The following is a 15,302-nucleotide window of genomic DNA, read 5'->3' as shown; positions in this document are numbered from 1 at the left end:
TTGAAGCATTGCCACAAGGCTTCCTGAACACCTCTTATTCACTTCTAAAAAAAAACATAAAAAATAGAGGCTGTGCAAATGGAACAATATTTGTTACCACGGCAACCAGCGATGTGCCACAAAAGATGAGCTCATCGTGAACCTGCCGTTTTGGCAGGAAAAAGTTACTGACTGACAAAGACACATCTTTTATTTATAGAGTTCCAGGCAGGAGGGGTAATATTTTCCTCTTGTGGCTTTCCCGCTTAAAAATTTTAGAAATAGAGCATATGTATTTATACAGGTTTAAAAAGTAGAAAGCAGAAGAAAAGACACAGCTAGCTAGTATTGGCTGTGCGTTCCTGTTCCCTTTAGTCCTCTGATCCTGCTGGAAGAAAACCTGTGGAGGGGTTTATGGTGACTCATCTCTTCCCTTCGCAGGTTCAATGGATGAGGGTGTGTCGGAGGGCTTACCGTCGATGCAGGGCACCTCGAACGCTGGAGGACACGCAGAGGATGACGAGAGGTACAGAGGGCTCGCCAGAGCATGCAGCTAACGAGTCCCGAGCATGCAGACGGGGAGTCGTGACGGCGAGCCACACCTGCTCTGATAACACGTCATCTTGAGGTGATGCTGGATTTGAGCTGTCACAGCCTCCAGCTGAAATCCCATAAAAGCTGATGACGCCTCAGACTTTTCCACTTCAGCCTCAACAGTTTGTCGTCCTCAGTTTTGCTCAGATGTTTCACATTTCTGAAACAGTCAGCGTCATTTAGCGGAAACTGAGCCAGACCCTTGCACCCCCTCCCTCCTGATCCTCATTCAGACTCTGGGGGGGATGGCCTTTCAATCGACTTCTGTGTCTTTGTGTTTCAGGTTGGAAGGGATTCAGTACCCGTATCACCTGTATATAAGCCCGTCGGCTCGGCCTGGCACCAACGGCCCTGACCGGCCTTTTCAGTGTCCGACCTGCGGAGTCAGATTCACACGCATTCAAAACCTGAAGCAGCACATGCTCATACACTCGGGTAGGTGACACGTCCACAGCAACCACGGTCAAAGCAGAACCTGGAAGATTGTCGGGATGTTTGTCAGGAATGCCGCATTTAGATGATTGAAAGGATCCTGTCTGGCAGAACAAGGATCAAAGTTATGCTGAGCAAAAAGATTTCACTGAACTTTTGAATAAAACCTGTACTTTCAACTAGAGCTGCCACAAAGGATTATTTTAATAGTCGACTAATCACCTCTTGTTTTTTCCGATTAGTCAAATAATCAGGTTATTCGCAAAGTGGATTTAAAACACATCTTAACCATCATTAGCTTTAAACTAAATAAAAATAAAAATAATAGTTCATTAAACTTTTAATGAATTACTTTCAATAGCCCCTCATGAAGACATAACAATTAAATATAATTTTTATATATAAAGGTTACATAGGGTCAAAGGTCACCTGTCAAAATGAGTTTGATGGAAAATATATTCCTGATCTCTCTAATGAGGTCAGCCTCTGAAACAAGGAACTATTTTTCACTCAAGATAAAGTTTTGGTTTCAATGCGTCAAATATGAAAAGTGAATTTTTTGATGCTGAACGCTCACACCTTTTGTTCAACTATACTACACTCTGACTCCATATAATATAAAGTAACGGCTCATCGACTATTAAATTAGTTAGCCACTATATTAATATTCAATTAGTCGACTAATCACAGCAGCTCTATTATGAAACCACTTTAGTAAGGTCAAATCAGGGTCAGCTTAGGGTAAAAAAAAACATGAAAAGCATGCTAACAAATCAACTGAACTATTTAGATCAGGGTGTCAAACTCAATCGCACAAGGGGCAAAAATCCAAAACAGACTTTAGGTCGCGGCGAACAGAATGTTATTGAACACTCTAAAACTACATTGTTTGGCCGAGCTATGCAGAAAAAATGCGACTTGTACTCCAAAGAAATACAGTACGCATTGTAAATGTAAAGGAAATTTTGAACATTTAAAAAATAACAAATTTGAAGAAATAGTGAAAACTTAAATAAAGAAAAAATAGCCTAAAACTGTTCCGAAATGAGTACAATAACATACAATAGTTGATGCTCATCTTTATACTTGTTGTGTTGACAATAAAGGCAATTCATTGATTCACAGTTATAGTGATTAAAACTCAAAGGAAATGTGGAACTTTCCTTCTTAGAAGTCCCACAGCACTTTACAGTCACACATATTCACATTGACAGTGGTTAACTGCTGCACCACAACTTTTAATGTACTTTTTTACAAAAATAAAAATATAATATTAAAAATTCCAAAAGAAAATGAGTTTTATATTATAATGTAATTAAAAAAAAACTTTAAATTTTCTGCTAGACAGCTAATGGAGCATTGTGATCACAGTTTGTCCATCTATTAAATGCTTAGTAATTATCCATTTGTCTTTGCATCAGTGAAGTGTGTGTGTGTGTGTGTGGGGGGGTTTATAAATGAACCAGGTGTAGTGATGAAGACCATATTAATGATTCAGAGGATGACATTTTGTCCCCGTCTGCTGTTCTGTTCTTGTCTCTGCCCCCCTGCAGGCATTAAGCCCTTCCAATGCGACCGCTGTGGGAAAAAGTTCACTCGGGCCTACTCCCTAAAGATGCATCGGCTGAAGCACGAAGGTAAACGCTGTTTCCGGTGCCAGATTTGTAGCGCCACATTCACGTCCTTCGGTGAATATAAGCACCACATGAGGGTCTCCCGACACATAATCCGCAAGCCGCGGATTTATGAGTGCAAAACATGCGGCGCCATGTTCACCAACTCTGGCAATTTAATTGTACACCTGAGGAGTCTGAACCATGAGGCGTCCGAGCTAGCAAACTACTTCCAGAGCAGGTGAGGAGTCTGGGGTCGCTGAGCCCATTATTTCCTTAGATCTCACCTGCATCCGAACATTTAGTGTAGATTCTTATGCCTATACTTGACTGCGTCCTGACTTTGTGTTGTTTTTGTTTTTCTGAGATGATGTTTTTCCTGCTCAGTTGTGGTGTTCATGAACTCTGTTTAATGTCTCTGCTGGGAAACTGCACTGTTATTTCATGAAAAGAAACAATCCTTCTCTGGTTTAGATAAAGTCACTAGCTGCGTTTCTATTACATATATGCGCAAAACTTCACAGTTTCACAATGACACTTTACATTAAATCAGAATTATGCGAATAATCACAACCTACTCACGCGATACGTCATTAAAAACACAGCGATGGATGAGAACAAGTTTTGTTTTTTATTTGATTCAGTAAAAGGGAGCATTCAGAGCAGTGTGGCGCGTGCAGCACAGCTTATCCATCGACAGTCTCAGATGCACGTGAGAAGTCTGTTCAACAGTTATAAAAAAACATTCTAACAATTGAGCAGCTGGAGCCTTTTTTCTGTTTGAAAACACGACAAGTTCCATTTAAGTTTCTGTCACGGCACTCGCGCTCATCCTCAAAAGAGACGTCTGCGTCTAATTCAGGCTACAAGCTGCAAAAGTGCGATGAACAGATGAAGCGATGAGGAAATCCTGGTTGAGGGTTTTATGGAGGAGCTGCACGATTCCATATGATACACAGCTTATAATGAGCTGTGGGATCTCTCGTGGCGCCCGCTGTGCGACGCTCAGAGCAGACACTTCATAACAAGAAGCACATCTAATTCTAAAAAAGTGTTTCCATTGTAGTTTTGCGAAATTTGTCAATTTTGATACACATCAAAAACCACCTTATCTAAGCGCAAAAACTTTTTTTGGATAAATACGATTTTTTTTCAAAATTGTGGTGTTTCCGTTAAGAGAATTTATTATTGAAAATCCTATTTGCATCATTTCGGAGTTAATGGAAACGCAGCTACTGAGACTGTTCTGTTTGGCGGTCTCATCCGTTCGGTGAGGTGATGATGGATGCATTATCATTTGTTTTCTGCTGTTTCTGTGGGTCTTTCTTCATCAAAGCAACACTTGTGTTCACAAGCGATGATTCATCTACTTCAGGGGTCTGCAACCTTTAGCATTCAGAGAAACATTCAGGGCAATTTTTCTAAACCCAGTAGGGGCCACAAAGTCTTACTTAGAAAAAGCAATACATAGATTCATATTTATTGTGGCTAATATAATACATATGTTTTTTTTTTCAGATGAAATGTATTCCCTTTTTTTTAATGGAAAGCAATTCATAACTTTTGACAAAGATTCAAATGACTTCCTTCCAAAATAAAAGGCACAAAGGATCATGTCAAAGAGCCAAATATAGCAGTAGGTCGTGTGATGTCTTAAGTGATTTATGAATAAAAAACTGGTTTAATTTACAGTTAACTAAAAGTAAATCAGAGCTAAGTAAGTGAACCCTATATGTGTTTTGGACCATTTATAATCCTTGCATTTGGCTTAAAGACGATCCGCCTTAAATTCTAGTGTGACTTAAATATGAATTCTGGTTGTGCTTTTTGTGGTACACCAAATGTTCAACCCTGGTAAACTACAAACACAAATTGTTTGATGGATTGTGGGTATTGTAGTCAGGAGCTTAAACTGTTTGTAGATTAGATGAATAAACTTATCCGAATGCTAAATGCAGCATATAGCTAAAAAAAAAATGTATATTTAAAATAAAAAACGTGTAATGATTCTTCAACTAGAGAGCTAGAAAAATGGGGTCAAAGGGCCACATATGGCCCCGGAACCGCAGGGGGCAGACCCCTGATCCACATCATCAGTTGTTTTTGCAACTTTTTCAGCAATCAAGGTCCCTTTGTAGATTTCATTGATTTGTTTTGATTTGCTTATGAGCGTCTGAGGCAGGCACCTGTGTAACCCCATGGGCTCATGTTCTAACCTCACCTCAAAGCTGGTGAGCTGTAAGGCTCACTGTGAGGATGGTTCAGTGACACCAGTGTTTGTAGGTTTAGCAGGTTTTACAACAAATATGCTTCATTTTTAGTCTACTCATTAAGTCTCCTGTCTGTGTTATTTAATCACTCTAAAAAAAAAAAAAAAAGAATACAGGGATTCTTCATTTAATTAACCATCAGTGGATGACATCAGCAAAGTAAGATTGTAGATGTTTTAAGTCAATAAACTCCTCAATACACTAGTGCCGGGAATCACTGGATACCTCACGATACGATACGATGTGATACGCAATGCATTGCTGATGATATCGCAATACTGTGATAATTGGTAAAAATCATCTCTAATATACACATTATCAAATCATATCAAACTTTATTTGTATAACACTTTTCCAAAAATCTATTTCACTCAAAGTGCTTTACATAAAAACATGATCAAAATTTAAAAACAAAGGAGAAAACATTACTCAAGGAGAATTTCTAGAACCCATATAGTTCCCTCAACCCCCCCCAAACACACGTCGACATATTTCCACACCATGGTATGAAGAAAAAAAAAAACTAAATAATATAAAAACAAAAATAGTAAAATGATGGAAAGTAGAAATCTGGCATTGTACTGAAGTGAGGAAACAATATCTTAGGGACCTGTCCACACCAGTGACCCCCCAATGTGGTTTACAGAATATGTACAGAAACATATGTTTTAGCAAATCTATCCTTGTTTTATCTAGTACACAATCATAATAAACAACTTGTGTCTTATTTTGTGCAACAAATAATAGACACTTCAGTGCAACATTGCTGAGATCAACAATACTATGTCTTTGACAAGCATTGATACCAACTGGATTTGAATTATCTATAAAATTCAGTGTTAACAAAAGTAAACATGAACAGCAGCACCACTACTTGGTGCAGAATTGTTGTAAACAGAACAAAAATTAAATAATTGAAGCACCTGTCAGACACATTGGTGCCATGTGTGCCCCCTATCTCCCTCCAAAGGAACGTCTCACCAAAAGATGACAAATACAACATTTTACAGCCTCTTCAAACGAAAATAAAAGATTGATACTTGTTGAAAACCCATGGAGAATCAATCACAGGACTAAATGTTGTGATATATTGCAGTATCGATATTTTGGCGCACCCCTACACTACACACTTTATACACTAATCTCAAACAGACATGAACATTTTCCCATGTTTGTCTCTTGCTTAAACTCTCAAAGTTCAAACCTTCACAGAAAACTAAGTCCAGGATTATAGAATAAAACTCTGGCAAGCTTCATGTGCAGAATCAGTACAGGAGACACAGCACAAGAGAGATTGTTTGACAAGATCAACAGCCAATCAGGATGGAGAACACAGTACGCTTCTTAAAAAACTTGCGAAATTGCGTCAAAAAATGATTAAAACAGTCAGACTACAAAAGGTGAGCAGCGATCTAACGAGGGAACGCTGTGTCTTACAAATGAGCTTAATCTCAGTAACAGAGAACTTTGATAAGATCAGCCTGTTCCAGGAGAAGTAATCCACATGAGAGCAGCAGATCTGACTGAAGCCTACAGGATGAGCACTCTTTGTTGCCCCGCGGTGGACGCTCGATTTGGTCCGCGTGCCGTTCTCTCCGTTTCATTGGGAACAGTGTGTCCCAAACCAACCGTCTAAAGCCTCCCGCGTGTCAGCAGAACGCCGTGTCTTCATAAAGTCAGTGGGGGCTTTTATTGCCCAGATTTTTCCACTGCTTGATCAACTGAAGGCTTCACAGGTCTGCATCGCAGCTCGTTGACTCCTCGTGCTCTGTACGGCAGAAGATCTCTGTCTGAGGTCATCTCAGAGTGGAAAACCACTTAACTGCTCCATCAGCTGCTTCTTGAACTCGCTGGTTTCCATCAGAGTCACCCCTACTAGGATGGACCTTCACACTTCAGTTCAGGGCACTAAACTTTGTTTAGTTGTAAAGGATTTAAAGCTTTTGTTGGCCTGAAGTGTCCAATCCAGTCCTTTACCCTTCAACACCTGTGCTTTAGTGTTTGTTCTTTGATTTGCTCTTAACTTTTCCATCATTAACACGATATTTCCAGTAGATTCTGAAGGAGAAAAGCATCTTCTTTCCTTTAGAATCTACTGGAAATATCATGGTAACGGTTAAAAAGTTACAGTATGTTACAGATTTTGTGCTTAAGCGTCAGTGAAGACACCTCCAGCGTTAAAGGGTTAAGAACCTGTTCTGCTAGTGTTTTACTTTTACTACAAGAGTAAGGTGTTTTTTATTAGCAAACACCATTGATATTATCTCAATGAAAACAATTTATCACTAAAAAAGCCTAAATTAGCCAAAACAGCTAGCATGTAGCTGAAATATTAGCTAAACTCCAAAATAGCCTAAAAAATCTCAGTAAACGCCAAAATACTCCAAAAAGCTAGCAGAATGTCAATTTTTCAAACTTTAAAACTGTAACTTTTTAACATAATTATGAATAATAAAAAGGCAGGAATATTATTCCCCAATAAATCAACTTAATCCTTAAATAACTTTCAATATTTTACTCTCCATAAAAAATATTCTGCCAAGAAGTTAGAAATGAGCGCAAGATAACATCAGGCCATTAATAACAATAAAATAAAATGATCTGGAGGGCCGGATATAAGTACCCGGAGGGCCGGATCCGGCCCGCGGGCCTTGACTTTGACACGTGATGTAGAAGAACACATTTTTTTTTTTTTTTTTTTAGTAAAATATATCCTCAATTAATTTTTAGCTTGCGCACAATCATAATAAACAACTTGTGTCTTATTTTGTGCAACAAATAATAGACACTTTAGTGCAACATTGCTGAGATCAGTAATACTATGTCTTTGACAAGCATTGATACCAACTGGATTTGAATTATCTGTAAAATTCAATGTTAACAAAAGTAAACATGAACAGCAGCACCACTACTTAGTGCAAAATTGTTGTAAACAGAGCAAAAATTAAATATTTAAAGTAGCTGCCAGACACATTGGTGCTCGCTACAGCCAGTCTTGCAACATGCGCCCCCTATCTACCTCCAAAGGAACTTCTCACCAAAGGATGACAAATATAACATTTTCCAACCTCTTCAAATGAAAATAAAAGATTAATACTTGGTGAAAACCCATCAACACTCGATCACAGGACTTAATATCGCAATATATCACAATATTAATATTTCGGCAATATGGATATTTTACATGTGACCTAGACAGAGGGGCTACTGCTCATTGTGTGTTGTTTACACCACATGGACCTCACTGGCTGCTGAAAAAATCTTCAAACTAACTGAAAATATCTCCCACACAAGTAAGAAAAGTCCGATTTGTGAGCACAGATGCATTTAAATGTGACTTAATTGTAAGAACCACCTTGTACGCCGACCCTTGACCTCTGGGGCCTAGTTTAAGATATTTAAGTCCAAGGCTTTTTTTCATCATGACTAAACGCTGCACACATGCTGCAATGAACCAATGCCAACCTGTTCAGTTTTTGACAGTGTGATAAAACTGTAAGCACATGTTTTAGACTCCTCCCACTCTGCTTCTTCGGGGCAGGAGTTTGGCCTTCACTCTTCACTCAAACAGACAGATTTATTGCCAGTTCAGACAGCGTTGAGACTCCAACCGATCGTCAGATTATTGATTTTTGCTTTAAAAATTGAAACATTTAAAATGAAAAGTAACCCCACATTTCTCGTGATGGAAAGGTTTGCGAGAAACTGCAGCCGCTTGAAACTACATCAAACATTCTCGGCAAATTTGTCAGATGTACAGATACCCGAGACTCCCCACCCCCCGGTGAAACAAAAAGAGTTGTTATGGACTCTCCCTGGTCATTTCTGTCACAGTTTGTCAGGATGATGAGATTTTAACCATTTAACACCAGAGCTTCAGCTCCAGTTTTGACCTCCTTAACTTTTCAACTGTTGATGACAACAGGCCTTAAGGGGCTAAGTAATCCTCACTTTAAAACATTACTATTATTTTATTTTTCTTTGGCCAGAGAGCCACTATGGAAAGATAAGAGCCAATTGTGGTTCTGGAGCCAAGGTTGCAGACCCCTGATCTAGTTTCAGCAAAAGTCTGTTGCGGAGAATCGCCATGCAACACTTTACATCAGTACTGTGTCACACAACAGTGATGAGCTGATATGAAAAACCTCTTTTCTCCATGTCACAATCAGCTATAACACTTTGATCATTTAAACCAGGGGTGTCAAACTCCAAAATTAGATGGATCAGAGGACCTGATCATGTTCAGGAATGTTAGAAAGTGGATACCATTCTAAAAGAGTGTAGAACAGGGATGACAAACTCAATCACACAAGGGGCCAAAATCCAAAACACACCTTAGGTCACGGGCCGAACAGGATAAACATTTATTAAATCATCTAAAACTACATTATTAAAAGGCTAAAACCGTAACTTTTGAACATAATTATGAACTAGATCTGTAGCATTACCTGTGATAATGCTAGTGTGAATGTTGTAAGCTAAATTTAGCCGCTGAAGATACTAGTGCTGATAGCTGAAGATGCTGAAATTGATAGTTAAAAACGCTGAAGCTGATAGCTAAAAAAGCTGAAGCTGACATCCAGCTAAAATATTAGCTAAATGCCAAATCAGACTAAAAAACAAAAAAAACTTAGGTTAGCCAAAAGAGCTAGCTTGTAGCCACAAAATTAACTAAACTTCAAAATAGCCTATAAAACTGGAAAAAAGCCTGAATTATCCAAAACAACTTGCATGTAGCTGAAATATTAGCTACATTTGGTGTAGAGACAGGAGTTCTGGTTAGCCAATAATACAATTTGTTTTCAGTCGATACTGAAAGCATCTGGACATTAGTGTTCACCCCTCTAATATGAGTTTGATAGCAGTAGATTTCTTTATTTACCAGCAAATGAGCCCAACTCAGAGATTTCAGTGAATCGTCAATGTGGATTTTTTTTTTTTAACTGAAAACATTTTTGTGGAGATTTTTTAAACTACACTCAAAATGTTCTTGTGTTCTCAGCTGTAAATGTTTGAACAGTTTTGGTTCATCTTTGAATCTGTTTAATCTGAATGATCCATTGTTGTCTGTGGTTGTTCTGTGGAGGTCAGACTCACGCAGAAACCGTGTTGGATGTCTTTCTTGAGTGTTGTAGTTTGAAAAGGGCATTGATCTCAACCAGCTCTCTGGCTCTTTGCAGTGATTTCCTCGTGCCCGACTACCTGAGCCAGGTACAGGAGGAGGAGGAGGCGCTGGGAGTCCAGTATGAACTGGAGGAGTCTCAGCATCACCACGCCTTCCCGGGCAGCTCCTCCGCCGCCGCTACCTCCACTGCCACCTCGTCCTCCTCCTCGGTCCAGCTGCCCGTCATCTCCCAGGTCTCGTCCTCCACCCAGATCAGCGAGACCTCCTCCGGCTTCCTGTCACCCGAAGCCCTGGACCCTCTAGAGGCCTCGGCTGTCCTCAAGGCGCACACAGCCGGGACGGCGGGCATGACGGTGGAGACCAAGCTGGATGAGGGCGCGGCATGCAGCTCCCCGGAGGAGTCTGAGGAGGATCTGCACTCTCACAGCAAGGAGGTGGCTTCCATCACCATTGAGTGATTCAAGTCTTCTGCTTGCCTTTAGCACAGTCGTCATATGGGATTATCTGTTGAGCGGGAGGAGCCTCTGGACGTGGACACGCCTCCACCGACGGAGGTCCTCTAGAATCTGAAGCACTTATTTCTCTGAGACTCTGGACAGCAGGATGGCTGTCCTTTTTCCCATGGGACCTGAACGCAGCGCTAACTGACTGAACGTTGGTGGTGTGTTAATTCCAAGCCTTGCTCTTCTTTGGAAAGTGCCTGAGAGTTCACCCTTCCAGCAGACGTGGAAGGGTTCGCTGAACGCGACAGACGGAGTCTGCAGACTGAACCCCGGAGACTCATCTGTGGACTGAATTCCAGAAACTGTTCTTACTTTGGTGCCGTGGTTAGCGGCAGCTCTGTTGTGTCCACGGTATCTATCCTGCAATAGCTTGTACTGTAGATCTGCTGTTGGGTGTCGTGAAACATGAAGTGCCAGACGTGTGTGCATTTCTATGATCAACACATTTCATTTTTAGACTTGGAAAACTTGAAACTTTATCGACAGTGTTTCCTAAAGACGTTGGTGCCGTGACTCCTGTTTCTAACCTGTTTTTAACTTTGAGTGGATTCATAAATGATACAATGTGACTTTGACAATTCCAGTGTTAGATTTTCAGCCCGATCAGCGCCTGAATGAGTTACAAACAGCAGTGTCGGAGTGTCAGATGCCTCGAGGGAGGATCTTCCAAGTGTTCCTGACTATTGGTCACGTTGGTTATAAGCTTGTGTTCTGTGGTTCAGTCTAGCGCAGCAGCTTTCCTCTCTTGTCAAGTCTGAAAACCAGTCCTTTATTTTAGTACTGTGAAGCTGCCAGGCTGGACCGAAGTGGCGGTTCTGATCGTGTATGTGCTTGAACATGTGCAGCGTGTTCAGTGTGTGGGCTGGGCAGAAGATGGACGACCTGAACACGTCGGGCGCAGAGACATTTAACCGAAGCAGCCACTACCTACCGAGGTTTCACAGATCCAGTTTTAAAGTGCATTCACACCAAGTGCAATTTGCACAATAAATTTGCATGCCCCGCCCCCCTTTCGGTGTGGGACAAATTTGCTGGTCGTCGCCTGTCAAAGTCGCTCAAATCCCCTCAGAGCACGCCTGTACCATTGAGTTAACATTGAAACTGCCTGCCTCCACCGTGCCAATGGCGTTCGGTGTGAATGCACCTTTAGAGCCTCCGCTGGGTTCTTTAATGGTGCCATTCAAGAAAAGTTTGATTTCTGTCAACCAGATGGCAAAATAAGCTAACTTCCAGAGAGTATTCTCAGTGGAGCTGGGGTTCAGATCATTGATCCCATGAATTCATTTTTCTTTAAAACTTCTGTGTTTTCATAGTAAAAACCTCCACTAGTTTGTTATTAAGGCAGAGAGTTTATGCAGTTTTGCCTTAATTAGGTTTTCATAAGAGCATTTCTGTTTGAGTTGGAAGGAAATCCAGATGTCCAGAGTAGTTGGTTGGAGCTGAAAAGCGTTGATATGAAGGATGTCACTGGTTTTGTCCAGGCTACCAAAATGACAGAAACACCTAAAGCAACTCTAGTACTCTTACAATCATGTTATTAGCGCCTTAGAATCGTGGTTTTATCTGACGTGCTGTTTCTGAAGCGAGGATGCTTTTGCTGCGTGAATCAGCAGCAGGAAGTTAAGAACAGGAAGTTAAGAACCTGCTCCAAACATGTTACCGGTAAAGCTGCAGTCTCAAGTTCTTCATGATGGGCAGAAAGATCTGAGACAAACCAAAAGCAAGACATCGTCCACAAACAGATCCATATGGTAGTACTTTAGAGATACAACAAACTGTATCTAGTAGAATAAAAGAACCCAGCAGACTGAGCAGCAGGAAGAGCATCAACTCTGTTGTGTTTTTGAGTGAGGACAACGCGTAACCTGGACTAGTGATGAGAAAGAAGCAGATGTCACTTTCAAGTGTTCCTTTCTTTATGCACTAACTAAAGCCTTGTTTCCACTGATGGTCCGGTCCAGTAAAGAGTACTACGGGGCGGTCCAGTTAATTCTCACAAGCGTTTCCACTCAGTTCAGCCTCACTCCCACTGAACGGTTTGTTTTCACAGCTCATTCGTGCTGTAGACCGCGAGCGTGTCATTGTAGAAAAGCATCCAGTAGCTCGTCTTTTTCTTGCTTTACTTTTAGTGCATCGTGTAGAACAGGAATTTAGTGTTGTTTGAAAGAAGATTTTAGGTGGCTAAGAAAAATACCGGTGTGAAGAGGAAACCGGAGTCACTAGCTGAGCGCTGTACTGGTGCTTGCTAATGTCATCATCACTTGCATGTCAAAAACATTTTGCTGTTCCATTTTTCTATGGACCTAAAACAGATGGAGGCCCTCAAGAAGTGTGGAACTGTTTAATCCACATGTGTCAAAGTCAAGGCCTGGGGGCCGGATCCGGCCCTCCGGGTAATTCTATCCGGCCCTCCAGATCATTTTATTTTATTGTTATTAATGGCCTGATGTTATCTTGCGCTCATTTCTAACTTCTTGGCAGAATATATTTTTATGGAGAGTAAAATATTGAAAGTTATTTAAGGATTAAGTTGATTTATTGTGGAATAATATTCCTGCATTTTTATTATTCATATTTATGTTAAAAAGATACAGTTTTAAAGTTAAAAAATTGTCATTCTGCTAACTTTTTGGAGTATTTTGGAATTTAGTTACTATTTCAGCTACATGCTAGCTGTTTTGGCTAACTTAAGTTTTTTGTTTGTTTGTTTTTTAGGCTAATTTGACATTTAGCCAATATTTTAGCTGGCTATCAGCTTCAGCGTTTTTAGCTATCAATTTCAGCATCCTCAGCGGCCAAATTTAGCTTACCATTAACGTTAGCATTATCACAGCTAATGCTATATATATAGTTCATAATAATATTAAAAAGTTACAGTTTAAAGTTTTAAAATGTAGTTTTAGTGTTCAATAAATGTTTATCCTGTTCAGCCCATGAGGTGTGTTTTGGGTTTTGGCCCCTTGTGTGATTGAGTTTGACACACACAGTTTAATGGGTCCATTTTACAATGGAAATGCTCAAAATACCGGACCGTACCATGTCGGACCACTCAGTGGAAACGAGAATTTAGACACAGATTTTCAGTGTTCACCACAAACGATGGAGTCACACCAAACGTGGTGTCTTGGTCGTGAAACTGTCGGGCTGATCAGGTTAGAACGCTGCCCCACAACAGCACATTCGGATCCTCCGACTTGAACCAAACTTCTAACTAGTAACAGTGAGAAGGAAGGACTTGTTTTGGAAAATGACTTTCCTGGAGACTATTTGCTTATTCTTTTTGTGCATTACAAAAGGAAAGGTCCTTCTTCTGGTGTGTTTTCTAGAAGCAAGCATTTTTTTTCTCCCTTAAATGTTACCTGTTATATCAACTTATTTTAATTGAAGCTTTTTTCACTGAAAATGAGACGCCGTTTTGGCCATCTGCAGAAAAACCAAAAGAGCGCCGCTCTGGTCCACATCTAAACTGCGCCCGATGTGTCCCGGTCTCAGAGGTCATGAAGCTGAAGTCGACAGTGATGCTTGAGTGAAAGGAAGGGCGAAGCGTTAGACGGCCTAGGACCTCCCAGCCCCCGTTCCCCGTGTTGTGCCAATCAGCCGTGCAGGTAGACGTTTGTGAAGTGAGGAGAGGATGAAGGCTCGGAGCCGGCTTACAGGGTCGCAGGTGAAAGTAGATGTTGCACCTTAGCCTTGGAGTGGGTGCTGTTATTCCACCCCCCACCCATTTTTTTTTTTTTTTTGGGTAAATCGTCGTGCCATTCGCCCTTGTTTGGTGATCCAGGTACAAATCCAGCTTTCTCCTCCAGGACCAAATGTTTGTGATTTCATTGGGGATTTGCAGTGGCAATCAGAAATTGCACATGATCAAAGGAAGATAATCATTGTTGGTCCACACTACCCCTGAAAACACTGTACGGCGTTGTGCGTCCCAGAGCCCCGCCTTAGTAAATGGACCTAATCTCTCTGGCTGCACAACGTCCAAAACATAAAGACAAAGGTGTTTCCTCCTGTGTGTGTGTGTGTGTGTGTGTGTGTGTCATGCTGTTCATCTGCTGTGCTCTCGTCAGAACCAACTTTTTATATCGAAATGCTGCTGTTTGTTGAAATGCAAAAAGTGCCCGAATTCTTTTTTTTTGTTTGTTTTCGTGAGCCGACGGTGTGCAATAAATGGAGTTAGAGAAATCTATATACATGTACCTCTGTGTGTATCTGCGTGTATCCTGAAAAGCTGAATGTATGCCACAGCTGAGGGGAAACGAGACTGAAGGTGCTCCTGCTCCGTGGTGTTGTTGCATGTTGTGTTGTTGTTGTTGTGTGAAGCGAAGGCGGAGTTCTTGACTCATCTTCTGCGACAGCATGCCCCCCCCCTCATGTGCAATGTTCTCAGACCACAGGACAGGCCTTCAGCTGCGCCTGATGTTGTCGTGCACGTCCCGCTGGTGGAAGGAAGGAGCAGAACGCAGCTGGTAGCTCTTCTTCATGTATATTTTGGTGACTTTTGTACTCTAGTTGCGCTTTGATGGATGTTCTAGTTAAATGTGAATGAAGCCGGTCAGTGGGGGTCGGGGGCTGTGGTGTATGTATATACATAAATACATGTATAAATGTACAGTATATTGCTGTCCTGCTCTCAGACTGATGTTGTGTTGGTGTCTTTGATACAGTATTTAAGCCGTGGTGGGCCGGTCAGGTGATCGATGGTGTTGACTGTTTTACCTGGATCCTATTCCACAGGAAAAAAAAGAAGAAAAAAAGAGTTTGTGCTTCTGAAACGTTGCTGTTGTTC

The 15,302-nt window shown here is 41.0% G+C and overlaps 1 protein-coding gene across 1 annotated transcript in view; it reads left to right on the top strand.

Moving 5' to 3' along the window:
• Nucleotides 1-11,094, top strand: part of zbtb44 (zinc finger and BTB domain containing 44) — a 26,458-nt gene extending 15,364 nt beyond the window's left edge. Inside the window, exons 3-6 of the mRNA XM_024258000.2 lie at nt 421-505; nt 857-1,008; nt 2,559-2,859; nt 10,069-11,094. Coding sequence (XP_024113768.1) covers nt 421-505; nt 857-1,008; nt 2,559-2,859; nt 10,069-10,471 — 941 coding nt within the window. The 3' untranslated portion in view covers nt 10,472-11,094. The remainder of the gene's footprint in view (nt 1-420; nt 506-856; nt 1,009-2,558; nt 2,860-10,068) is intronic.
• The last annotated feature ends 4,208 nt before the right edge of the window (nt 11,095-15,302 follow it).

Source organism: Oryzias melastigma, linkage group LG13 (genome assembly GCF_002922805.2).
Source record: "Oryzias melastigma strain HK-1 linkage group LG13, ASM292280v2, whole genome shotgun sequence".
Lineage (NCBI taxonomy): Eukaryota > Metazoa > Chordata > Actinopteri > Beloniformes > Adrianichthyidae > Oryzias > Oryzias melastigma.
The sequence above is the reverse complement of the archived record's forward strand: the minus strand, read 5'-3'. Positions and strand labels throughout refer to the sequence as shown.